The 25,122-nt window shown below is 47.7% G+C and overlaps 5 protein-coding genes across 5 annotated transcripts; 2 read left to right on the forward strand and 3 right to left on the reverse strand.

Moving 5' to 3' along the window:
- Positions 1-13,644: 13,644 nt before the first annotated feature.
- On the reverse strand, positions 13,645-16,177 carry N7503_000807 (uncharacterized protein; the record flags this gene model as incomplete). Its single annotated transcript, XM_057060368.1, has 6 exons — positions 13,645-15,202; positions 15,253-15,295; positions 15,350-15,507; positions 15,567-15,846; positions 15,900-16,068; positions 16,130-16,177. The coding sequence occupies 6 exons, from the start codon at positions 16,175-16,177 to the stop codon at positions 13,645-13,647; spliced, it is 2,256 nt and encodes a 751-aa protein (XP_056927291.1).
- A 216-nt stretch (positions 16,178-16,393) lies between these two features.
- N7503_000808 (uncharacterized protein) lies at positions 16,394-16,642 on the forward strand (the record flags this gene model as incomplete). The annotated part of the gene is made up of 1 exon (XM_057060369.1): positions 16,394-16,642. The coding sequence occupies one exon, from the start codon at positions 16,394-16,396 to the stop codon at positions 16,640-16,642; it is 249 nt and encodes an 82-aa protein (XP_056927292.1).
- Positions 16,643-17,025: 383 nt separating this feature from the next.
- Positions 17,026-19,001, reverse strand: N7503_000809 (putative amino acid transporter; the record flags this gene model as incomplete). The annotated part of the gene is made up of 6 exons (XM_057060370.1): positions 17,026-17,060; positions 17,113-17,471; positions 17,523-17,727; positions 17,778-17,789; positions 17,840-17,999; positions 18,051-19,001. The coding sequence occupies 6 exons, from the start codon at positions 18,999-19,001 to the stop codon at positions 17,026-17,028; spliced, it is 1,722 nt and encodes a 573-aa protein (XP_056927293.1).
- A 1,602-nt stretch (positions 19,002-20,603) lies between these two features.
- N7503_000810 (uncharacterized protein) lies at positions 20,604-22,316 on the reverse strand (the record flags this gene model as incomplete). Its single annotated transcript, XM_057060371.1, has 5 exons — positions 20,604-20,935; positions 20,991-21,150; positions 21,376-21,740; positions 21,801-22,024; positions 22,087-22,316. The coding sequence occupies 5 exons, from the start codon at positions 22,314-22,316 to the stop codon at positions 20,604-20,606; spliced, it is 1,311 nt and encodes a 436-aa protein (XP_056927294.1).
- Positions 22,317-23,389: 1,073 nt separating this feature from the next.
- Positions 23,390-24,774, forward strand: N7503_000811 (TauD/TfdA family dioxygenase; the record flags this gene model as incomplete). The annotated part of the gene is made up of 4 exons (XM_057060372.1): positions 23,390-23,642; positions 23,696-24,182; positions 24,238-24,543; positions 24,618-24,774. The coding sequence occupies 4 exons, from the start codon at positions 23,390-23,392 to the stop codon at positions 24,772-24,774; spliced, it is 1,203 nt and encodes a 400-aa protein (XP_056927295.1).
- Between the last annotated feature and the right edge of the window lie 348 nt (positions 24,775-25,122).

The following is a 25,122-nucleotide window of genomic DNA, read 5'->3' on the forward strand; positions in this document are numbered from 1 at the left end:
AAAAGACAAACAATAAAATTGGCGAAGTTTGCTAGTTCTTGGTGGCTTAGACCGAGATTTCCTCAAAGTACGAGTATTCTTATCTTACGGTCACTCAAGCGGTCCGTCCCGCAGATGTGGAATATTCTTTGTTTCTTTGTTGACCGAATCAGGCTGGACCAGAAAGCCTCCTAATCCTATCTTTTCCCCATCAACAGCTTCAGTAGCTTTCCCCAAAGGATTTTCGCTTTCTGGAAGCTGATCCTTAACGAAAAGAGAGGGATGATTAACGGAGTAATCAACGATGTGGTTCTACGATAGCCTATGTAACGTATTTCGAGGCCCACGTGAACAAAGTTTTCGAGCACCCACCTTCTCCCCCTTTCTTTTGGAGTCGGAAAGCGCTGGGCTCCACTCCGCTATGACTTCTCAGAGCGGTCCATGCGGGATGCTCTTTTGTCTCTAACGGTGCTTTACTCTGTGATATCACGCTTCTGAAAAGCGAACTGGAAGTGGGCCCGAGTGGATCTTGAATCCACCATTTCCCGAATCGAACTCCAGATCCAAACCCACACTTACCGGGAGGACCAAAACTTTGGAAACCTGTGCGGGGCAGTAATATGGTGAATTATGCCCCATTTTAGGTTTGCCCCCGGCAAGTTCTAAGCTTTTTAATGGACAGACATCTCGTTGGGGCTTTAGCGGCTTGTCCGTGGAAATGAAATGGTGATCTCTCTTGAGATGAAACAATAGAGCAAACGACTACACTTTGGCGACCGCTTTCATCACTACTACATCAGTCGTTTGGTGGCTGAGAACTTTGGACACGGTGAATCTCCTGATAAGAATGAACAAATATCTCTTTAAAAGGAGAAATGATGAGATGAAGAGGTTACAAGCAGAGTAAGGATTTTTCTGAATATCTCGGACTGACTGATGATAAGTTACGTAAGATTAGGCTATCTGACCAGATCTGCAAAGTAGTTCGACTCTGTAGATACTCCATGAGATACTATATCGCCTGGATTATGCGTTCAGCCTTATTTCCTTGGTTTCAGCTTTAATAATATTTTATTCCTGGCTTGAACCATTTTATCATTCATATCTTCATACGGCATCAATACAACGCTAATAATCTCAAAATCACTAGTGTCCTGTTGAAGCCCTTCTAATCCCCTTCTGTGATAGGGCTCCTCACCTGGTTACGAGTAGGTATGGTGCCGAAAAAAGATCCAACCCACATTGGGGCTCGTCCAAAAGGGGGTGGGGAGATCCAAGTCACTTCAGAAGTACTAGCCTGATCTGCGTTGGCAACATAGTCCTTCGATTGGTCAATGAAATCCAAAGTAAGCTCGCGAGGCGCGGATATCCCGCCCCCAAGCGGTCGGACTTCACGCACTCACAACTCTCTTTCTCTCATCGAGCTCGATTAGGAAGTAGGCCTGTCCGTAGTGGGAAATCCAAGGCACGAACGAATCGGATCATGGAGTTCCGACCATCCGCCAGTAACGGGAATCTAAAAAGGTTCCTGTATCGCAATCGTAGTAGCACGCACAGCCTCGTGTAAGCGAGATTCATGTCGGTTATAAATTCCGGTAGTGAAAATGTTTTTTTGGCCTGAAACAATGTGTGCGTACTATTGACTGCACCTTGCCCGAATAGGGTGATGGTCATACTGCGGGTTCAGAGAAGACTCAAGACTGCAATGGGAATGGATCTCTTTCTTCTGGGTGGAATTTTACAGGCGGCCTAAGCGCACATTGTTGCGCTGGCAACTTTGGAAACCAACAAAGGATTGTCGTCCGCCACCAATCATCTCCGAAGCCCCTTTTCTTCAATACTAGTGTTCTGCAATTTCCCTGGTCGTGAGTCGAGTCGTTTCTCGACCCGCTTCTCGACCCGCTCCTCGACTCGGTTCTCGACCCGCTTCTCGACTTGCTTCTCGACCCGCTTCTCGACTTGCTCTTCGACTCGCTCCTCGACTCGTTTGTGGACTCGTTTGTGGATTCGAATGTGGACACCCAAGTACTGCCTATTTACCTAGCAGCCACACACATGCATCGCAAGAATCGGAGCTAAAGGTAGACAAAGTGTATCGAGAAAGACTGGTCTGAATTCTTAGGTCAAATACCCCACGTTTCCAACTCCAAAGGCACGAGAACGATCCCTCCAATGAATTCAGTGCGATCAAGAAGCTCCGTACGATCGCTCTGACTTAGCGCTCGGACTAAAGTACGATCACCCGGGTGATTTTCCTTTAGTCTAGAACATGCGGTCTAGCTAACGGGGTATTTCTGTTTTCGATCGTGAAGGATTCAAGGGGAAAAACTCTACTAGAAAGTCTTCCTAAACGCTTCGGGGTTTATAGCCTCAGGCGGCAACCTCTAGGGTGAATCTTTTGCTGATCTATAAAAATCTTCATTTGCGGGCAATCATTACGCCGTTATTTTAATCAATATTTCCTACATATTTAGACAGACTGCAGCGTTCACAATTATTGTTGTAGAGTCTTGTAATTTGTCAGAGTCTGGCTGCAGTCAGGTGACCCGAACCTCTGTAGATAGATGGCGCTTCTTCCTCTTCTCCTTCTTCTCTCCTCCATACAACCACAATACACATTTGCTCTGTCTGTTCGTCCTTTCTTGTAGCAGCTTACGTTTCCTCATTCTCCTCTGATCCTCTTCCAGTGTGTGACGCTGGCATCAGTAAATAATACTGACCGTTGTCGTGGAATTGCGGTGCAAGTCTCATTTATGGCGACTAGCGATCGGGTTATGGTTATGCTTTAGCCTATGTCTATGTTGTCACTTAGTCTATCACCTAGAAGGCTATTGTCAGAGCCTGGAGATCAGGTGACCCTAGTTCTGTAGATAGAGCAGCGCTTCTTCCTCTTGTTCTCTCCTTCTTTCCTCCATACCACCACAATACATATATTGTTCTGTCTGTTCGTTCTTTCTTGTAGCAGCAAGCTATAGCAGCCGATGCTTGTTCTTTTTTCCTCTGATTCTCGACCAGCGTGTGACGCTGACAGCTATAATAAACGTAGGTTAGCCTTAACGGCAGTGTGTTTCATGAAGATGATAGCCACAATCCTAGAATTGGAGTGCAGCTTTCTTCATAACGGTTGGGTATCGGGATCAGCAGTCTCATCACCGCAGGTATTGCCCCTTAACGCGCCTCGCAAAGGGTCTTTGCAGATGCGAACCCGTATACTGAGTGAAAACGTAAGGGTTCATCATCCTTGGAAACACAAGCCCCGTTCCGCTGTACCACAGGTTGACCCTGTTGCTTTATGAGCAAACTTATCGGCGGATATGAGGGTGATTGTCGGAGCTGTCCTAAGGCCAATTTAGCATGCTAGCCAGTGTTCTGTGACACGCTGGCAGTCCCATGGTCGGCGTCCTGGAAGGGAGTGAAAGTGCGGTCATGCAAAACTTCATCCCTTCCAGACCAAACTTCCAGGGCCATGATCATGAAATGAACAGATTTTACTTTCGGCGTACCGTGCCGACCGGAGAAAAGGCAGGCAGAAAGCCAGGCAGGGCAGGGCAGGGCATGTAAAAGGATGTTTGTCGTGGATTTTGGCCGCGGCCGCGCTGCTAATCGTGTCAAACTCCTATGGATTCAGTCAGATCACCACTCAGTCGTCGGTCGAAGAGGTACTGCACCAGCTCACATGCGTTCAAATTGTCCTCAATCCCTTGATCCGCATGGACAGAGAGGACCATTCCGAGATGGATGACGGCCATAGGCCACAAGAATCCAGAAAAGAGAGCCCTTCTGCAATAGTGAGACAGGTCTGGTGGTGGTTTTGCTGTAAGCTTCAAGGTTGGGAAGTGGTCTACCAGGACTTGGACTGGGTTTTCCTCGCACTTTTGTGAAAATTCCTCGTAGAATGTGGTACTGGAATCAAGGGATGAATGGCGGGTCGGGATGGTCTTTCTCAACGAAACTCAAAGCAGGGAAGTAAATCGGGTTCATTACGCGCTAGTAACTTGGTTGTGAATGGAGGCGGAGTCGTAGTGCGGATACTTACCACTCGAGGCACTCCGTCGACAGGGCAACTGATTTCTCCAAGGCTACAGTGTTGCATTTGACTCGGTATCCAAGCTCAAAGACGACCGACGGAACTGCCTATTTGGAATTGTACATTTTGATAGCCTCATTATCTTTAGATCTATTTGGTAGTCAAAGGGAAGGCATCCTCTCTGATAAGCTTCACCAAGGGATTGTCTGATCCACACGTTAAGTTCAAATAAGATTGAATTAGTAGAAGCTTACGGCTGCCTATCTCAACGGAACTCGGTACTAGGGTGATATCTCCGTGAATGTACCGCCACATTTACCACCGAACGAGCGGGTAACTCTTCCCAGAAAAGGAGGCGATGCCAAGTTCGCGGTAGGTACATCTGGGCCCTCCTGAAACGAACCCTATGGGTAATCTCTCTTTTCATTACCAGGTTGATTCGTCGTCATAGCTATCAGGATTCGGCCGTGTACCTTTTGTGGGGTTCAACCAGTTTCGTTAGACCCCCTATTGGATGAAAGACTGGCCACGGGCACGAAGAGTATTATTTTCGGCTTTCTGGCCTTGGCTGACGCCGTCGGATCAGCTATTCCTGTGATACGCTATTCCACCTGGGGCCCACATGGGTACATGCAACGTGAGAGTGCTTCGTAAATGGCGTGGATTCTACTGAAACGTACAAGAATAGAAGGACAAGAAAAGTGATAAAAAAGAGAAGTCCTTGTTTCGATTTTCATACTATCATTTTTTGACTGACGGAGCTCGCATTGTGGGAGCTGTAGGGGCCGAGCCCCATTATAAGCGTAGAGCATATCAAATCCAGGGTGCGCCCCAATCCGTGCAAGACAAATTCGGTGCACACTTTTTTTGATTATTCCCAACGAGTATTGCATGGTCTTTTGGCTCCGCTTTCTCGGCCCCACAATGGTAAACAGAAGTATAAAAAACCCGAATAGATTATTATCAAAAGACACTGTGTATCATATCCTGATAGCACTGCCAAAGAGAAAGCTATAAAAAGTTCGAGGAGTCCCCCGCCTTAAGTAGAGTTGAATATCTTTGTTTCAACCCACTCTTCAACCACTGCAATTTCTGAGATTTGTGAAACTCATGCCTAAGATGTTGAAGGCAGCAATGCACATCGCCGTCGCCATAGTAGTGGTGCTCATTGCAGGTTATGTTATCTACCGGTACATCCCGGACACCCCTGATCCAGATGATCCAGATGATTCTGTACCCATTGTCCAGGTTTGTCTTAGGCCTCTTGATCTTATTCATTGGCCTTGTTTGCTGACTATTCTTCTCTTCCCGCGCTAGGACGTTCCTGATATACACCCGAGTGGATTTAGAAGGCGTTCTCCGTACCGATTCCAGCATGAAAATGAGGTAAACTAATGCCCTCATTCTCCAAATAATGGTCACTTACCGGCTATAGACTATGATTTAAACCACTCTGCCAAGACTGTGGAGCCCGAGGAGCAGATATTGCTGTAGGCAACAAACAAAAAGTGGCGGTAGAGAGGGAATTTCATCGCTTAGGGTACACGTGTCTCATTTAGTCTTGAATAGCAGTGTATAGAATTGTATTTTGAGAAGGACGGCATAATGCAGTGATAGATTACAGATAAGCCAAGGCTTTGAAGTGGATATTTTCACATCTCCATACTGTATACGTACTAGTGAGCGGCAAGTCTTTAATCCCTCCAGAATCTTCTATACGCTAAAACGCAGATCAGGGTTTCTCCACATTTCCCTGTGAAGGACTAGCGTAGGTATTCCGGTATTCCGGGGGTTTTTTTTAAAGAAAAAAAATTGAATAATGTTTTTTAAAAAAGAAGACAAAGAAAAAGAAAAAGAATTAGTTTATAATTAACAATAATATTGAAGGACTAGATAAATGGCTATTGGCTACACTCAACCGTGGCCAATTTCCGGTCCCGGAGACTTGGTCACGGGGTGGCGACTTTTCCTTCTATGTTTTAATTCAGTAAATAGAAAATAGAATAGAACGTTCGAAGTGCAGATCTCGAGCCCTACAGTAGCACTGGCTCTTTGCCTCTTCACATGAATTGTCCCTCGAGGACCCACAGTGTACCATGTTCACAGACAAGAGAGGGGGCAATTACAAATCATGGCGCAGCCTATCACTGGCTCATTACAGAAATAAAGTATCGCAATCCCCCTTTTTTACGCCTCTGCAGTAGGTCCGGGCCGCCAATAACTATTAATTTTACGCAATGTTCCGGGTCTCTTGATTTGACAACGCTGGCGAGATATGCCTCTCGGTTTCTGTCCCAACAATCCCACCAGCGCTTTCTGCAATTAGCCCCACTGGCCCTTTTTTGCAAAAAATGGCCCAATTGGTCAATGGACTGATTAGCGGAGCATTAAGTACGCCTCGTCGTTCCATGCCATGTTTTGGTCTACATCCTGGCAGTGAGGGAGGAAGAAAGTGGAGCGAAGTGTGATCTTGGAATCGACATACTGGTTCGTGGGTAGGACGAGATGAATTTGTTCGTAAAGTGAACAGATAACCGAGCAGATCATTAGTGACTTGATCTCTGTTACCTGCGTTCAGTATGAGGCTTGGGTCGCTCTACGTCGGTTATCAGTGGCCCAAGAGCTCTTTTGTAGTGGAGAGAACATTCAGCGGATGACAACGATTCCCTGCCAAGATGACGACAAAGGGATTCATGAGCTCCGGACTGCCGACGTAAAAATAAGAGTTCTACAACACCATTGGCTAGTCAACTTTTGCAGGTCTCAGGCCGGGCCATTTATTTCCCCCTTGCGGCGGACCTGGTAAGACGAGCGGCTTGCATAAGACCATGCAGCCTTGTGCCATCTGGAGCTCCGGAAATTAGCTATCGGAGAAGTCTCAAACTTATGGTTCTCTAAAAGCCCATAATTTCCTCGGGTGTTCGTAGCTTTAGCCGGCGATCCAAGCGCAGGGGCATACCTATAAAGTTTTGATAAAGCCAAGTGCCTCCCTAGCCGGAGCGAATAGGGTAATGGATCCATGCTAAAACATCCCCAAGGAATCGGAAAGCTGATGGATACCGACATCCGCGGATGTTCTCCTCTCTATTTCCGTGCCTGCAGCCTACAAGCGGTTTAGTGCGCCGCGGGGTGGTATCAGCGCATGTTAATGGCTTTTATTTTATTTGATTCAATTTATCTTTTACTTAATTCTTTTTGACTATAGGTTAGTAGTAAAATCGGGAGGGGCTCGATTGCTGGGGAACATGTGTGGTTTGGCGTGGTTGCAAGCTAATTGCAAGCACCCCAATCTATTTCTCATCTCCCCCGGGCTTACCAAGGCACCTAGGCTACAGCAACAAGGTGTACCAACTTTTGATTTTTGATATTTGATTTCTCCATATACTAGTCTTCTTTTTGCTTTTTTGATCTCATCACTTGGGAAGGACGCACACAGATATGCCGCGGATGAAGCCTGATTGATCTGACCAATGAGAAGATGGCACATTCGGTGACTCACGGACACATAGATGACACCTATAGAAAAATCAATGTAGCTCTTTATTCTCTTTTCAAGGGTCTCCCAGACCCTGGTTCCTGAAATATGCCAAAAGGCCTTGTGGAAAAAGCGTTACCCGTTGTCTTTCCCGCACCGTGTAATGCAGGGATGGCACTTTCATGCCCTGCACGTGCTTATGTCAGGTATCATGTGACTGCCTTTGTAGTTAGATCAGGGCTTCTTCCTTTTTTTCTTTTCTTCTCTCGTCAACAATCACAATACATACCAAGCGTTGTTTTGTCTCCTCTCTTCCCTCCAGTTCCACGCGCTATTAGCTATATAATTCATAAGGATTGCGAGCCGAGCAGCCACGATTATAACATCGACCGAAATCCCAGAATCAGAGTCTGGAAGCTCTCTGTGGTTATGTGTAAAAAAAGGCAATTATTAAAAATGCACCAAAAGCTCGGGCGCTGAGATTCTCACGAGCAATGATGACACATAGTGGACACATAATTGACCGGGCAATTATGTGTCATCCCTGCTTGTATTTGTTTCCGATCTATCATCTACCTCATTTTAATCTTCTTCATGAGGCGTCATAGGTCACACCGGATATGTCGTGCCAGAAATTCCAGAGACAAACCCGCCGGTGGAAGAGCAACCCATTGAAGGAGAAAGGGCTGTTTTGCCAGTTAGTACTTGAGGCCCTGAGCTTATACGTTGTTCCTTATTGCTAATCAATCTTCTCTTCAAACTATAGGAACTTGTCCCTATCGCATCCAAAGACACGTGCGTTATTCAAGGGTTCAGAAACGCACTCCATACTCATACAAGGCCGATAGTGAGGCAAATCCATGCGCCTATTGTATTCAGAAAGTTCACTCATCAGGCTCAAACTTGTGACGAAACCAGCGTCCGTGGGCCATGAAGATCGAGAGGCAGGCTTTGATGTCGATTATATATAAAATGAGGTTCTAGAAGATTTGCTTGGGGGGCTAAGGCCTGGTGTTTTATTTGTTCTTGGGTTACGATAAAGGTATAATAGCGCTCGGGATTGTGAATGTTGGAGGGCGGGACAGGGTAGAACAGGGTATGGTTCTCATGGATTTCCGCCACTAGCGTGTTGTCAGTCATGTCGGGCTTCTCTAGTTTTGACTTAACACATCACTCAGCTATCAAATGAAACAGCATTCCAACGACTGACATTCGTTCAAGTTGTGCTCGATTCACGTGAATAGTCAAAAACATTCCAGTGCCGGATGGTGACCTCCAGCCACACGAAGCCAGCAATATTGAAAAAGAGAGCTCGTCTGAGAATGAAAAGGCAAACTAGTGTGAATATCGTAGGCGTTTTTCTGGTATTCACATGACCGGGAAGAGCAACGAACCACTACAGTGGTCTAGCAGGCCTTTGGCTGGGTTCTTCCACGTACTTCCACGCAATTCCTGGTAGAGAATGCAAAGCGGCGTTCAGAGCTCAGGAAAATTGCCAAGTGTCGAGTCAGAACCCTTCTATTCACCCGGGTTCGAATGGATCCTGTTCATTCTTACGCGCTAGTACGCAATAAGTTGACTGTGAATGGGGGCGGAGTCACTGCTGCCGATACGCCCCACTCGCGGCCAGTGCATCCCCAGCCAATTAATCTCTTAAAGGCCATGATCTTGGATCCAAAGCCGAGCTTCCGGAGTCATCAACGGAACCGCCTATCTGGAAGTATGCACGCATCTGTGTCCGGAGTGTGCTGATGCTCCCATAATGTTCATGGGATCTGTTGCTGGAACATGGAAATCAAAGTCAAGACATAATCTCGGATAAGCTTCAGTCAGTGAATGGAGTTCTCCATGGGCTTGACTGAAATTGGGTTAATTAGAAGCTTGAGGCTCAATGGAACTCGGGATCTGAATCTTATGGGGTGACTGCTCCGAAAGTTATTATCCCACTGCATTCACTAACACCGAAGTGACGGCGGACGATGCGATGTATCCATCATCGAATGGCAATTTAGAAGAAAATAATAAGAAATAAAAGGCAAAAAGGGGAAAGTAAAGGTAGAAATGGAGTCGGTGAACGGAGCAGATGCTGTTGTGCGAGAATGAACTACGTACTTTTGAAACCACAAAGCACTCACACTGTCTCTACTATTGGGACTTGGGTCTCTCGATTACCTCTCCCACCTCGCGCCAAATTCCCTTGCACTAGTACGATTTTATACAGCCTCAGCTTGGGTGTCAAAGCGTGGTAAATAATAAAATACGCGATTTCTCCCCGTGATGTAATAAAACACACTGCTTTCAATACGACCCATTACGATGTATTAAAACTGCATTTCTGATGGGGGGGGGGAGGGACCGCGACGGGCCGGAATCTTTCTACTCTGATACGACACATCACATGGGCCCAGGGGAAGTTCGAACGTGCATCCAAAGTGTCGGGTGTGGTGGATGGCGAGTATGCACCAGCATGAACTCTATGCAAAAAGATCTATATTTTTCCTTTTTAATGACTCTTGCAGATGTGTTCCTCAACACGAGTCAGAGCAGGAACTGACTTAGTCTCCGGGCTTGTAAAAGGTACGTTCCCGATTCGGAAGCAGCTCTACTTGTTCTCACAATCTCTTTCTCCTCTGCAGGCTGTGGAGCTTTATTACTGTAATAATTACCATGGCTTCAATCGACGGCCGGACTCCCTGAGACAACTTTACTTGTGGAAAAGTGGACAGAGATATGAAGGTCGATGGAGGGCAAAGGAGGGAGGATGCACCTTATCTTTCTAAGTAAAAGAATAATAAATGCATTCAATTGACTTCTAACATTTTCTAATCCGCTTTTGGCAGATGAGCCATGGAAGGGCCCCGGGATTCGAAATATCCTTTTTTGGAGCTCTGCTGCACAGGTCTCCGGCAGGTCCAGAGCCCTACGGGCCACGGTCGATCCCGGATCTTCTAGACGTGTACGTTTATGATCGTTCTCGGCCGGACACTTGTCCCGGACCAGGGGCACAAGAACACAAAAGTGTGTTCCTGGGAGGACACAATTATCCCAAAGAAGAAAAATCCAGATAGAATCATTTTTTATTAACGTATATCGTTTGTTGATCGCACAGAAGGAAAATCTATAAATCTCAACTCCCCCCGATTCCGATGGATAGACTCTCATCCACGCGGTCAAATTGTTTTCAGCCCTTACTGCTGCCTATACCTGTGAACTCGTGACTAGGGTATTGAAGGCAGCCATGGACACCGCAGCGGTCGGCTTGGTGCTCATTGCTTCTGCCATCTACTTGTACATTAGAAACCCTCTTCCTCCTCTTCCTCCGCCTCCTCCTGCACCTCCGACACACTCTATACTCATTCGAGAGGTTTGTACTAGTCTTACTAATATTCTATGTTGACTTCTTTTGCTGATCGTGGTGCCCTACCCATTCTAGGAACCCGCCCCCGATATAAACGCAAGTGGACTTAGAAGACGCCGTCCGTACTGTTTTCAGCCTGACTTTGATGTAAGTCCATGGTCTAATATATCTAGATCTGTTCACTCATCGGTCGCAGTCTATGGTTGAAAATACTGTGCGAAGGATGTGAAGCCCGAGGAGCAGGGGTCGACGTAGGCAACACACTAAAAATGGCGGTAGAGGGGGAGTTTTGTTGGCTCAGGTACACGTGTATCATTTGGTCCTGAAGCCCAGTGTCTAGGATCATGATTCTTGAGTATAGTGTATCGTGTATCAAAAATTGGGGAGAAACGAACCCTCTCTTTTTCTCATCTTCGTAGTCCCGAGGTCTGAGAGAGAGAAAATCCACGACATGATCATACGTAGACTGCTCGTATCCGTGCAGTGTGCGTCATCTTTATTTATTTATTTGATTCATTCATTTTCACTCTCCAGCGATATGCAATGATGGTCGGCCCTCCCATTTCCCATTTCCCCATTCAGTGACTCTCGACTACAGCAAATCACCATGTGGCTCCTTCGTACGCTTAACTGTGGGCATGCTCGGCCCCCGCTTAGCCCGGGAGGACTTAATCATTCTTTCTTTTACACGGTTATGCAGAAACCCCCAAGAAGCAGGTCAGGAACCCTACAAGAGCCCTTTGCTCCACATCGTCATCCACCCAGGCCCGCTATCCCATATCGAGAAGGAGATGTCACTTTACGGGCTACTCAAGGATAAGCGGGGACAAATAGCCGTTATGAAGTAGCCTATTTCAGGCTGAGCATTGATGGCTTACGCTCTAAGTTCAAGAAACAAGGTCAAATCCCTGTTTCTTCACCACTCCGCCGTCTGGTTATCCGCAAATATTTATTGATGACGCATCATTCAATGTTCCTTGATCGGATCCCCTGACTAGATGCCGCTCAGCCCCCTTCGCTACCATGAAAAAGTTCCACTAGCGCTTCCCAAAGTCAATCAGCTCCAAAGAAGGTTTGATGTCGAGTGGGGCAGATCATGATGAGAGGGTACTAATTTCGCTGAATGGACCCCACAGAAATCCTTTGGAGGCCCACTAATGCAGGAGACCTGGGAGAAAACCTTCCTTGTCCCTTTTGGGGGAAAAGGCCCCGCCGGACCAGGTCCGCTCAGTGAAGCATTTAGACGTGTTGTTTGATGCGACGGTTTCCATGGCATATCTGAGAGAAAACAAGGTGGAGCTAAATTGGTGATCTTGGAACCGACATAGCGGTTCTTGGGTGGGAAGAGAAAGTCTAATGTCATTGCCATGAATCGACCTATCCAAACGCGGATATTACGTGCATCCGAAGCATCCCTCTAGCTGGCCACCAGCGGTCCGAAAGTGCTTTTGCAAACCTAGAGGGGGATCGACAACAGTCTCCAATAGAAAGGACAAACAGAAATTGTAGGATCTGCCGACCACATGAGGATAAGAAAAAAGTGTATGCTATTGGTCACCTCTTTCTGCAGGTCCAGTGTTAGACGTTTCATCTCCTTTCCCTTACTTCCCTGTGGCGGCGAAAGTAATAAAGGAACGTTCGGGCTTGCATAAACCAAGCAGCCTCGTGCCCTCTGCCCAGGTGGCAGGTCCCGAAATTACCAAAAACCAATCCCTATCTCCTATTTTCCAGAATTATGAGCGCATCACTTCGCCGCAGGTACATATAAGCGAAGCCGAGGTTCTGATGCGCAGGGGTACATGAAAATTTCGATTAGGGCTGATCCACACTCCCACCCCAGCGAATGAGACAATAACTATATATTAACACACCCCATCAGATGGGCATGATGACGAACCCCCGGGGTTTTCGCGGGTATTTCCCTTCTCTGTGGACTCTACAGGGGGCCTTAGCGATAGCCCTGGAGCGCAGGGTGGCTTCCCGCGCATAATACCCGTGCGTCTGATGCGTTGGCAAGGGCCGCCCCAGTCATATCCAAAGCCCCTTAAGCTACGTATTGTCACTTTTTCCCCCAAGTTAGTGGTATGAGTGGAATGATCCAGGAAGCCTTACACTGCCATGCGGCCCCATTCCAAGTATCGTAGCTGAGGGGCTTAGGACAGAGGCATATCGAACGCCGCGCTGGTCAAATTCTTTTTAAATTGGATGTGTCCGCACACAAATGAATCTAACCACGCACAAAAAGGACATTCGAATTTGAGGATCTGCAGGAGTGAAACACAGGTGCCATGCGCCCACAGCGGCTCTAAAGGATCCGCGTTTCTCCAAACGGAAAACGGTCCTGCAAAGCACCAGATGGGACACAATGCAGACTAAGGACATCCGCTGCATCACTCGGTAGCCACCTTCCCATTCTATAACACAAGATGATCGTTGAATTTGTCGATCTCATTTCCACCGTCCGCGCGGCATCCAGAAGCGCAATCTCGGGAAGCTGATTTGGGTTAGTAAGGGCAAAGTGGATATGGGAACCTCCGATATGGGCACGAGCCGGCCGGATGATCTTCATTTCACGCTAATCATCGAGCTACGCCATCACAAAAGTGGAGCATAATACGAGGGAAACACCCATGAATAAGGCAACAGTTCTTGAAATATTTTGAATTTTTTTTAACTAATTTTCACCACTCCTTTCCTTTAATGATGATCACATCAAACCGAAACCTAAAAACTGCTGGATACTAGATACAGGTAATATGCTCCCACTCCGTATGCGCTACTGGTCGCGCTACATCATACATATGCTCATTTCCGCTTCGGCTGATACGGAGCCGGTCCCAGAAATTTTACCTTAGAAACGGGCTCCTCCTTCTTCGGCGGAGTGACGACCTTAGGGGCATTGACTGGAGCACTAGGGCGGGGTTGGTATGGGGCAGGCCCAAGCGTGGAGACAGGCTTTGCCGGTGGGAGGCCTCCCCGGGGAACATTTGCGGAGGCGCCGGGGCCGAGCCGGAATGGCGAGAACACAATCGGGGCAGCGGGCTTCGTCACCGCATTGGCAGGGTTCAATTGATGGAGCGTCACGGGCTCATACGACAGTCCTCCTGTAGGCTTGTCATAGACCTTAGGCTGAGGGCCAATTACCTTTGGCTTCGCAAAGATTGAAGTCCCCATGCTTCCCGATGAAGATCTCGGCGCAGCCAACTGAGAGGAACTCTGCGGGGCTGTAGGAATTTTGAAAGTCGGGGCCGGTCCATGGTAAATCGCCCGAGCAGAAGACCCGGAAACTTTCAGTGTCTCGAACCCTTGGACTCCATCAGTGCCGACGGATTTTCGCGGGGATTGATTCATCTCAGCGGCATCGTAAAATCTCTCCTTGGACTCTTCTGAGGAGGATGTGTGCGGAGGAGACCGATACTCTGAGAAGTTCTTCCCAGGAGGAGTAACAGGCTCGGTCGCTGTGGCATCATTTAACAGACGAGAGGCAACGCTGGGCGCGGGAGGTGCAACATTAGGCAGAGGAAAGGCAATGTTGGTCAGAGGAGAGCCAGCATTGGTCTCTGCAGAGTTTGAAGAACTACCCTCGGCCAGTTTTCTGTCGGACTTATGCTTGGGGCCAGATGATAGTCTCACTATCCTCAGCAGTGTACTCAAACGAGGGCAATTCCTGTCGGCAAATCCAAACATCACGGCAAGTTCTCTCTGCAGTTCTTCATCTTCATCAATCTGCAGATCACTCAATTGCTCAGCAGATATCAAGTTCTGTGCGGTCGTCGCAATAGTCTCAGCATTTGGCGATCGGCCAACAGGGCTGGGGCTTGGTGGTTCAACATTTGCAACAATGGTCTCTTTTGGAAAGTCAATTCCTGACAACTCTTCAGTGCCAGGGCTTGAGAATGTGATCAAGGAAGCTTCTGCTGTAGAGCCAAAGTCGAGGAGAAGTCCAGCCGCGCTCTCACTCTTTTTCTTTCCTTTATCGTCGCCTTGCAAAGTGGCCTTCACAGGGATTTTAATTGGAATCATGGGAGATGCCACTTCTACCTTCTTCAGTGGACTGACTTCCCTCGCAAGGGCCTCCACTTTCTTGGCCAACTTCTCCACGCGCCTTGGACGTGGAGCAAGGATCTTCCTCGCTGGGACACGAGGAGATGGTGTCGGAGTTGCCACCTGGGGAGCAGAAATTGTAGCCACATCTGCATTCTTGCCATTGAGAGCAGGTGCTGTGATGGGTGAAGTCGTCGCGGGTGGCTGTTGGGAGGGGCTCAGTGGAGAAGGCACCTTCGGAGCTGCGGTGCCAGATGCCGCCGACGGTGACCGGGCTTGCGCCATGAATTCCTGCGGGGATGCAATTTTGAAGGGCGACCTGCACATAAGATTAGCGGTTGGAAACACAAGCAACGATTGATGACTTACAAAGGCGTTGGCTTTGTTGCCCTCATGAGTGGGTTGCTGGTACCTTTGGTTGCATTAGGTTCTTGTCTAGTAAGAATGTATTCTGTTTTGAACTTACCACGAGTGGGTGGCCCTCTCTTCACATTCAAGGAAGGAGCGGGCTTCCTGCTTTTGGAAACCCCAGCTCCACGTGGAGCGGAAGAAACATTATTAACATCCAGAGCAGGATCCAATCTAGACGGCATGGATGTGAACTGAGCTCTGGGGCCAGTTGGTCTAGAGATAATTCCATCATTAGCGAGAGAACCAAATAGAGTAGCAAGTCCCATACTAACATTGTTAATGAATGCATGCCACGGCCCCTTCCACCATTATCACCTCTTCCACGACCACGGTACGGCGAGGGAGATGGATGATTGGTGGAAGGTGGATTTGAGAAATTAGAGAAGTTAATTGACGGTGCCGGCTGGGACGCGCCAAATTGAAACATGGTGTGTGGAGGACGAGGACGTGGACGAACATTCTCAATAAGTTGTGCACGGTGGCTCTGCCCATGCATCATCCCTCCAAGCTGTGCATTAATGCTGCCTTCATCATTGATAGTTGTGTGGAAGTCTAAGAATAATATCAGCCCGAAGTCGGATAGAGGATGTCCTGGTATCAACTACTCTGCCACCTGTCCAGAAAAACCTTATTGGCTTTAGCCAATTCGAAGGCTTTGGTTCCCGGGATGTTCGACTGGCGACCAGCGTCGAGTTCCTCCAAGCCAACCTGGGAGAAGTTGGAGTTATTGTCGGCAGTCGTGATGAGCTCTCGACGTGCATTACCGAGGTCCGCCTGAAGAGGCACAGTTAGCAATGCATATGTCAGAAGCCATGAATTTTCAAGGTTACCATACCATTTGAACCGCCTTGAGGCGCTCGATCCTTTCTGCGTCCGAGTCCATTCTGAATTGAGATATGATGGACAGTAAGGACGGTAATCAGGGACAGTGAGGATGATTGAGAAGGGAGATGCTTTCACGGCTGATGCAAAGCACGAAAGTGAAAAGACTCTAGATAGAGGAAGCACTCTGACCGCTTTACCACCTTTTTGAGGGGTGTCTTGCTGAAAGATTTGGAAGAGGTGAACTTTGATAGAAGAGAAGACAGAGGCTCAGGCAATGGAGAAGAAGAACTCGTGGGATGCAGTTTGCGCACAAAAGAGCCAAAGGAGATGGCAAGAAATTTACAAGAGGATGAAGAAAATGTGGGAGGGACGTGATCAGAAGAAAACAAAGGATATCATAACAATTCCTTTGAAGGTGAGAAACAATGCTCGGCGATATAATGGCGAGCAATTTAAGTTGTTTGAGCAACGGTCCGTTTGCTGTGATGAGCAAACGACCGTGTCACAAGAAATTGAGGAATAACAGAGCTTGGTCAGGATGAGGTCGTTGTTGGGTAGAGAAGAAGATAAGACTCGCCGCGGCGACGGGGCCATTTGAGTATGGGGCAAAATGGCGGGAAACGGTATAGAACGGCATTATTGCGCAAACGGACAACCTTTGTTTCAATAAGGGATTTTTTTCCATTCGAGACTCGGTATTTTTTGCTTTGTCAAGTTGTTTCCAATCGGTATGATAGAGTAGTCATTGGGATAGAATCATCTCTGAAGACGTGGTATTGGGAGCTTTCATGCAAAATGATGTTTTGTTGTCAATCTTGTGGTATATGTACATTATTATGTATGTACAGTGTATTGTTATTGAACGAAAGGCAGCTAACACTTATAGGTTAGACCAGAATATCCCCCCTAGGAAGCTGCACAAGAATGGCCTTCGCCGTCATCTGATACAAATTAGTAGTGGACTAGAGATAGGGACGTGGATGAAGGACATACTCCGAATGAGTTTGGCACCAGCTTGTACCACACTCACACCCATGACAATAAGTCCAAAGGCAACACAAAGATAGGCAGGGATTTTTTCCCGGCGGCTAGCGCTGCTGAGTTTGATGTAGCAGAGGGGAGGGAAAATGTACGCCAGACAGGCCGCACTAGTCGCTCCAATCAATTCAAAGACACTGCCGAGATCGCACGTTATCAGTGCCAGGATCATAGATGTCACGACCAAGGCAGTGGTGAAAATCAAGTGTCGATGGGGGTTGAATGGCTCGTCCGGGAAGTAGTAGGTCGTCATAACAGATCGGCAGACGAAAGCCTCCAGGGGCAAAGTAGTCAACATATTCAATCCAAAGCAACTGAGAATTGTTAGCAGGGATAAACAGAATCAGGCAAGCAGTGAATCTTACAATCGAGCAATATTGACCAAGATGTTGTCAGATGGAAAGTTATTCAATACGTTGCCCTGCGTCTTCGAACCGAAGGAGAGGAATCCCGCTATGCCCATGGCGAGGCACATGACCAAAGACACTCCTGTCGAATAATGAGTGACGGTAGCAAACCGGTCGAGTGTGGGTCTCTTTAAGGATCCGTAGATCAGAAGACTATTGTGGTCTAGCAGGGTGGTTAGTATCACTATGGCCCTCGGGATCGAATTGACATACGGCAAACAAATGCTGATCTATATTAGCGTCTATCCAAAAACAAGTTCAACAGAGCAACGTACCAAAAGATATGACACCAACTGCCTGGAAGAATCCTGAGTTGACAATCAGATGACTCTTAATTTCGCCCCGTGATTCCGCTGGGACACGAAAGCCTTGTGTTATGACAGTGACCACAATGATTATCATACTGACAAAAGCCAGAGCAGATGCTTTAGCCAGCTATTGACCATTAGTCTCAGGACTGATTTGGTATAAGCACTCGGAGCTTACCTTGGCAATGTCCCTGTACAGAGACAATGGATATGAGATGCACAGTACAAACAGGACAATCACCGCTCTTCGATCGGTCAGTAGCCACAGGAATGACATTTCACGCAGCGATGGGAACAAGGCGCCCATGACATGCGGAATGGTATCGCCGACAATGATACAAAAGGCAACCATGCCACCGAAAGCAAAGGCCCATTGCGCAATTGAGATTGCAACAAGTCCGCTCTTCCCAAAGCAATACTGCATAGTAGCTTGGAATGAGTCCGCTCCACTCAACTTGGAGTTGATCACGATCAGGCGAATGGTCCAGTCCACCGTGAGTGTCAATGCCGCTAATAGGAGGATTCCAGTTGTCATGCCTGCTTGGCGGAGAGCGTAAGGCTGGCCAATGATTCCTGCCCCGATAATGCTGTTTGCCATATTCATGAATGCCATCTTCATTCCGCTCCGTGGACGCGCGTTCTCCAGGTGGTCCTCGGGAAAGAAGTCATCCGAGGTAGCAAGGGTTACACTCGGTGCCTCGATATCGGTCAGAAGAGGCACAGATTGTCCTCCGTGTCGCATCCCAGGTGTTCCTCGGTCTCCAAGCTCGTAATCCTCCTCGTCTAACCATAGGGCGTCGTCGGGGCTGTGGGCGCGTCCGTTCTCTTCGTGTACCTCTTCATTCTCTTGGTGGCTTCCCACCTCGGATTCCTCGTCCAGGTCGAATCGAACTCGGTTCAATGTACGCGGTGTGCGCCGTTGTCCATCGGGCGCTGGCTGTGATATTGAAGAATGGCGCTTCAGGTGAGGTCTTGTGTTAGGCGCAGACCCTAGGGGCGAAGTGGCACCATGGTGGACTATGAGGTCGTCAGGCTCCTCGTTGGACGGAGACATTAGGGACTGGGCTTCGAGCTCCTCTGGGCCATTTTGACCACTGAGAGGGTCATTGTGTCCCTCATCCCCGGGCATTGTTGCACCGTGAAAGTCGCAGGAACGTGGGAGTTCCTTTGAGGCCAGCTTATGGTAGGCTGCACGTGATGCTTATCGATAAGAGATCCACCGGCGATAACGGCCGTTCCGCGTCAGGACCCGCCGATCGATGCACAAAGGTGGTGCGAGTCTGGTCAAACTGTGGGGAACCGGGTTTTTGGCAGAATTTAATTCGTGGACCTGATCCAGTCCATACTTGCTTGCTTCAAACTCCAGGGCTGCTTTCTGAAAGTAACTCACCTGGTTGATCAACAATTATGTCTTCCAGATTTTCGACATCATTCACTTGAACTACAGCATGAATCGAAATCAGTGTCACTACTCCACTCACATAGATCCTTTCCTGTGCCTTATTTAGTCTATTTTGATTTAGCTTCTTTCAAAATACCGAGATGCCCTGTAAGAGATCGGCACGAGGTACCTAGTCCCGCAACTTACCGTTATTATCCAGATTGACAATTGGCAGGTTGGTGCCCCTCATTATTCGTGCGCCGCCCACATGCAGCTGACCTTGGGCATTCATGAAGCCAGCTACAATACCCTCCGCGAATCTCAAACCTGACTCGAAAACATGACTATTCCACAGATTCATACAATATGCGAATCACTAAAGCTACTCATACAAAGCGATAAGCGTTGTATGATGGTCGATCCGATTTCAATGGCATCAGGCATTGCGAAGTGACTGCCTTTTGGTGCTCAAGTCACCCAAATTTTAGTCGCTATTTAATCTATGTGAAAGTGCCAGAGCGCCAGCCTGGCATGACCTACGCAGAGTTTTAAGAGTCTTCAGAGTATCTTTCGACTCCTTGACGTTGCAACACAAGATCGCCGATCCCAAGCCGACGCATAAGAGATGTTCCAAGAAGTCGGAATGGCAACATGGTGATGCGAGGATATTATATGTAGACTATATCGCTAGATTCGGAGCCCACGCAGCCTGTCGTTTCGGGTAAATCACTTTGCAGAAGCTGGAGGAAGATATCGCGGAGATACGTGAGAACTTGGCATTCACACTAGATGCCCCGTAGTCTAGAAGCCACAGTCAAATTCAAAACAGCATGTCGTGACTCAAACCCCTTCTCGGACGAACAAAAGCTGAACAGATCTCTTTGACGGATGAGTAGATGGCTTGTGGCACCACTTTCCCAAGTGCTACGACTCAATTGTACAGTTGCTCTAATTTTTGCAAGGTTCTTCACGAAAAATATATATATATATATATAAGAAAAACGGGGGAAAAAGAAAATTAGGCGCAACAAATGATCACAGAGAACTTTTTTGTTGCTCGAATCATCGATCTTACGCTTAGCTGTTTGGTTTTTTCATTCTATACCTCGTAACACATGAACCATCGCTCAGCTCGATGGTAGCTGGCCTTAACGCGAAGCCAAAAGCCCACGGAAGCAGCAGGAATACCACCCCATAATACATAATACCCAAGGAAAGAATGCCAATAGACACCAGGGGGCTGAGCCAGTAGGGTAGGCTAGTGTTCCCAACGCCATCGGGTGGCGGAATGAAAGGCATAATAAGCAGGAACTGATTCTCGTCAACTTTTGAGAAATTTTACAAGATAGACTAGAAGGGATCAACACTCACGATGTTTGCTAGGAGATAAAAAATAACGACAATCCACGGTGTAGAAAATCCTGCCGTCCACTCCTCATCTTTGTTTAGGCGAAGCTTTACCAGACCAATTGTCACGCCAGTCACAAGGACAACATAGGGGTAAGAGGAAAGGCCGATGACAAAGTTGAACGCATCTCCAGCGGGCGGTGCACAGATGAAAAGAATGCTCACTCCTAAATGTGTGATGAGGGCGGCTATCGGCGTAGTAAAGGGCCGGTTTTGCATAAGGAGGTTCGGAAATGGGGTTATCCCATCTTTTGCCAACTCCTGGATCACCCGAGCTGTTCTGGGTATTAAACACCTGATATATATTGTGATTGGACGGGAGAGACTGACGAACTGTGAATGCAATCCCCAAGAGATGCCCTAGAGCAGACAGTGCAACGAGCGAAGGGAGTGCTTTTGTGGCCGCTGAGTTCCCAAATACGTTTCGAAACAGCACGGCGGCAATGGTTATATTGGAGCTAGTGAACTCTTGTTTGGGAACAGCTGCAAACTAGAAACGATATGATCATGTTAATCCCTCGATCAAGGGTTTGGATGATGTAGGGAAGTGCCGTACGTAAGCAATATTTGCGAGAATGTATAACACAGTTATAAGAGCCATTGCACATGGAAGCGCAACACGTAAAGTGCGTTGCGGGTTCTTTACTTCCGACAATATCTAAAGACGGTTTGTTAACAAACTGCTCTGGAGACCCTGGGACAGTATCCCCCTTACCGCATTGACATTGTCGTAACCCTGGAATGAAAAAGTCCCGGATAGAAGCGCTGTACCGATACCATAGCAGCTGTTTGACGTTCCTCGGAAAGAAGTACTGACATTCAAGTTCTTGGGGTCGGGCACCTTGAGATGACCTGCCAGAGCTGCAAAGCCGGTACACACAATGAAAAGCAGAATGAAGAGTTTTACCAAGCTTAATATATCTTGCAGAAGCCTTCCCATCTTCGGCGCTACTGTGTGTATACCTACTGCAAATCCCACAGATGCAATGGCTACTCCCCGAAGCTTCCAAGTCGTCGATTCTGCTCCTCCAGCGAGGAGAAGATAAGAGGAGCAAGTAATGGCGTTGCTTGCAGATACCTCTGTATAGGTTGGTTGTTAGTAACCGATTGGTCAATGCATTGGTAGGCTGACACGCTTACGAAGGAAGACACAATAGAATAGGAAGACACAGGTTTGTAGAAGCTTTGGGGAGAAAGACCGTTCCAGGTAGAGCTTTATACCTCCTGATCTAGGTATAGCGCTACCAAATTCCATCATAATCAAGGAACCCGATATAGAGATGAGGCCTGCAACGACCCAGATGGTCAATGCCATCCCTACGCTTCCGCTAAGGCTGTAGATGGTCGCCGGGGTTGAGAATATCCTGCTGTCCTATTAGTTTGTCCTTTTCGATATGAAATGGCGATGAATGGACTGTGCACAAACCCGGCTCCGATGATCTTGTTGACAATAAGAGAGATGCTTCCAAATATTCCAATTCGCCTCTCTTGCAGTACGTGTGCCTCTACCACGTGGAACTCGGAATTGGGGTTTGAATCAAAGTTGAAGTCCCCATCTCTCGCCGGATCGTCTTTGGACATCTCAGTGTGCTTGTGTATGTCAAAAGATGATGATGAGTTGGGCCACCCCTGAATCAATTGGATGTTCGATGGCATTTGGATACGCCGACAAGTCAAAGCTGGATTTAAATAACTCTATATCACAATTCGGGAAAGCGCAAACGAGCTAAAGATCCTAATTGTCATACCCTTCTGAAATCACTTGTACTGATCTGCCATTTGACAGTCTTTCTGGGTTTCATGCTGTTGCGCCATGAGAAAGTGCAGTTGCGTGATATCTAGCGTCAATTGGAGAATAACAAGAAGTAATCGGTCTCATATGTGTTATGAGACATATTTTGAGACACTGCTGGGACTGGAACATCTGATGGATGCTGTATACAGTTGTCAGTGTATTATGCGTGGGGCGGTGCCTCATATGCACTGAATAAGGCGTAATCGGACCCTAAACTACATAACAATTACTGCATTCTGTTATTACGTAAATGGAAGTGGTATGGGTGGAATTAGAGAACATTTAAAAGTACAGATTGGCTTTAGAGAAGATGCTGGGACGACTTTGATTCACTGGTGATGGCGACATAGGCTTTGTGGAGCCATGTCAGTAGAAGGCGCACTTTATTGCATCTGTACGTATAGGACATTTTAGTACCTTTCCGCCTGAGTCTACCTGTACGGGTAGATTGTATAAAGACTTGAGACACGCAACTATCCTTTCGCAGCAAACTCGGAGAAGATTTTGCCAATCTACTCTGCTTGTGGTCATTTGTTTGGCAGGGGCGCCGAGTAGCAGGTGAACATAATCCGGCATGGGATATTGGTGGGTCCTCTCTTCTATCCAAATTGGAAGGTGATTCCGGGGCAGGATTTCAGCAGTGGGTCTGGCCGAAAATCGCCTGTGGATCTATGTATACGTAGCCAATCTAGATGGTGATCCTCTAGCCGGGAAATCCATGGATGCCACAAGGCAAATCATGCGTGCAAAAAATAGGTGCCCGGGTGTATGATAATAACGCAAAACAGGTCAGTGCTCCTCTATGATATATGAATACACCTTGAACATTCCAACATATATATTTCGCTTCCACGCCCCTATCCTGCTGCTGGCACTGGTGTTCAGTCCATCTTCATTCATTAGGCCTGATATTGTGAACATTCCCAAAACAGAAATGGCGACCCTCGGAACCCGTCCTGCCGAACCACCACTTCAGTATCGACCTGACCGAGCTCAATATGAGGAGCGAGGTCGCCTTCGAAGGGAAACAGAGGACCTTCCTTCAGCTCTACCACCCGGGTTTCCCGCAAGGCTGGAGTCACCTTTAGTCTGGGATGGCAAAGAGATGCAGAAGCGCACCGACTGGATCTACGAGCTGAATGATGCGCAATTGGCTGAGATTGATAGTGCACTCAAAAGCTTCAAAGGTAACTCCTCCGTGCCAAATTACATGCCAGTGACCTGATTACCGAAATCTTAGCACTCGATAAGCCCCTCGGATTCATTGACCAAACGACGTTTCCCCTACCGAACCTCCACGCTGAACTGAGAAAGCTCTCCAGAGAACTGCACCTTGGCCGAGGATTCTTTATAATCCGCGGACTCCGGATAGACGAATACTCACGAGAAGATAACATGATAATCTATGTTGGAGTCTCTGCCCACGTCGCGGACGTCCGCGGACGTCAACAGGACACCCGCTTCAGCGCTGGGAAATCCTTGATCGTCTCGCACATCAAAGATCTCAGCCGAACAAAGGACGCGGCAAATATTGGAGCACCTTCGAACACAGCCGACAAGCAGGTTTTCCACACAGATGGAGGGGACATCATTTCCTTATTGTGCCTGAACCCTTCCCCCCAGGGCGGGGAAAGCTATATCGCCAGTTCCTGGCATATCTACAACATTCTGGCCCAGCAGCGTCCGGACCTGATTCATACTCTTTCCCAAGACTGGCCGTTTGACGGGTAACTACTGGATTACAACGTTCGTTGACAAAAGATCATCTAATAATCTCCCTAGGTTCGGTAATGTTGATCGCCCGTACTCGCAGCGACCTCTGCTATTCCACCAGCCCGCAACCCAAACAAAACCAGAACGCGTGATGATGCAGTACGCCCGTCGCTACTTCACTGGTTTCCAAGCCCAACCTCGCTCCCCTGAGATCCCACCGGTCAGCCAAGCGCAGGCTGAAGCCCTGGACGCGCTGCATTTTCTTTCCGAAGACAACTGCGCCTCCCTAGATTTCAAAAAGGGCGATATACAGTACATCAACAACCATAGTATTTTCCACGCCCGCAATGGATTCACGGATGAGCCGGGGAATGAGTACGTGATTCTTTGTGACTATGATTGTGACTCTGTCTCCAAGGATTTCCTGCTAACTGCAAGTACCTTCCTAGGCGACACCTGTTGAGACTCTGGCTGCGGGATACTGAATATTCCTGGGACACTGCGGCGCAGCTACATGAACGCTGGGAGCATGTCTATAAGGATGTCAACCCGGAGGACCAAGTGTTCCCCCTCGAGCCGAATGTGCACAAATCCTTGGGGTCGTAGACTGGGAGAACTGAGTCTTTAGCTGTGTACGCTCAAAATGGCACAGAAACGAAGCAGATCATTCTATCTGCTTTCAGATTGCGAATTATCCGGATTCAAATTCAAGTCGAACAGACTTTCAAGATGCTTTGGATTTCAGTAATTGAATACTTTATTATAACGAACCTTGGGGGTGGGGACGTGATAGACTTGCTAGGCCATGTTGGACCGTTTTTTATTTAGTAGTATAGGTATATATCGGATTTTTACCACAGCTCCGCTCTATGTAACAGACGGGGTGCTCTTCGAGGCATCATTGACCTGGAATTAGTGCAAAGAATCAACCTTAAATCCTCTTAGGTGAAGTAG

This window comes from Penicillium pulvis, assembly GCF_028828015.1.
Source record: "Penicillium pulvis strain IBT 33274 chromosome Unknown contig_10_segment0_segment0, whole genome shotgun sequence".
In the NCBI taxonomy this organism is placed as follows: Eukaryota; Fungi; Ascomycota; class Eurotiomycetes; order Eurotiales; family Aspergillaceae; genus Penicillium; species Penicillium pulvis.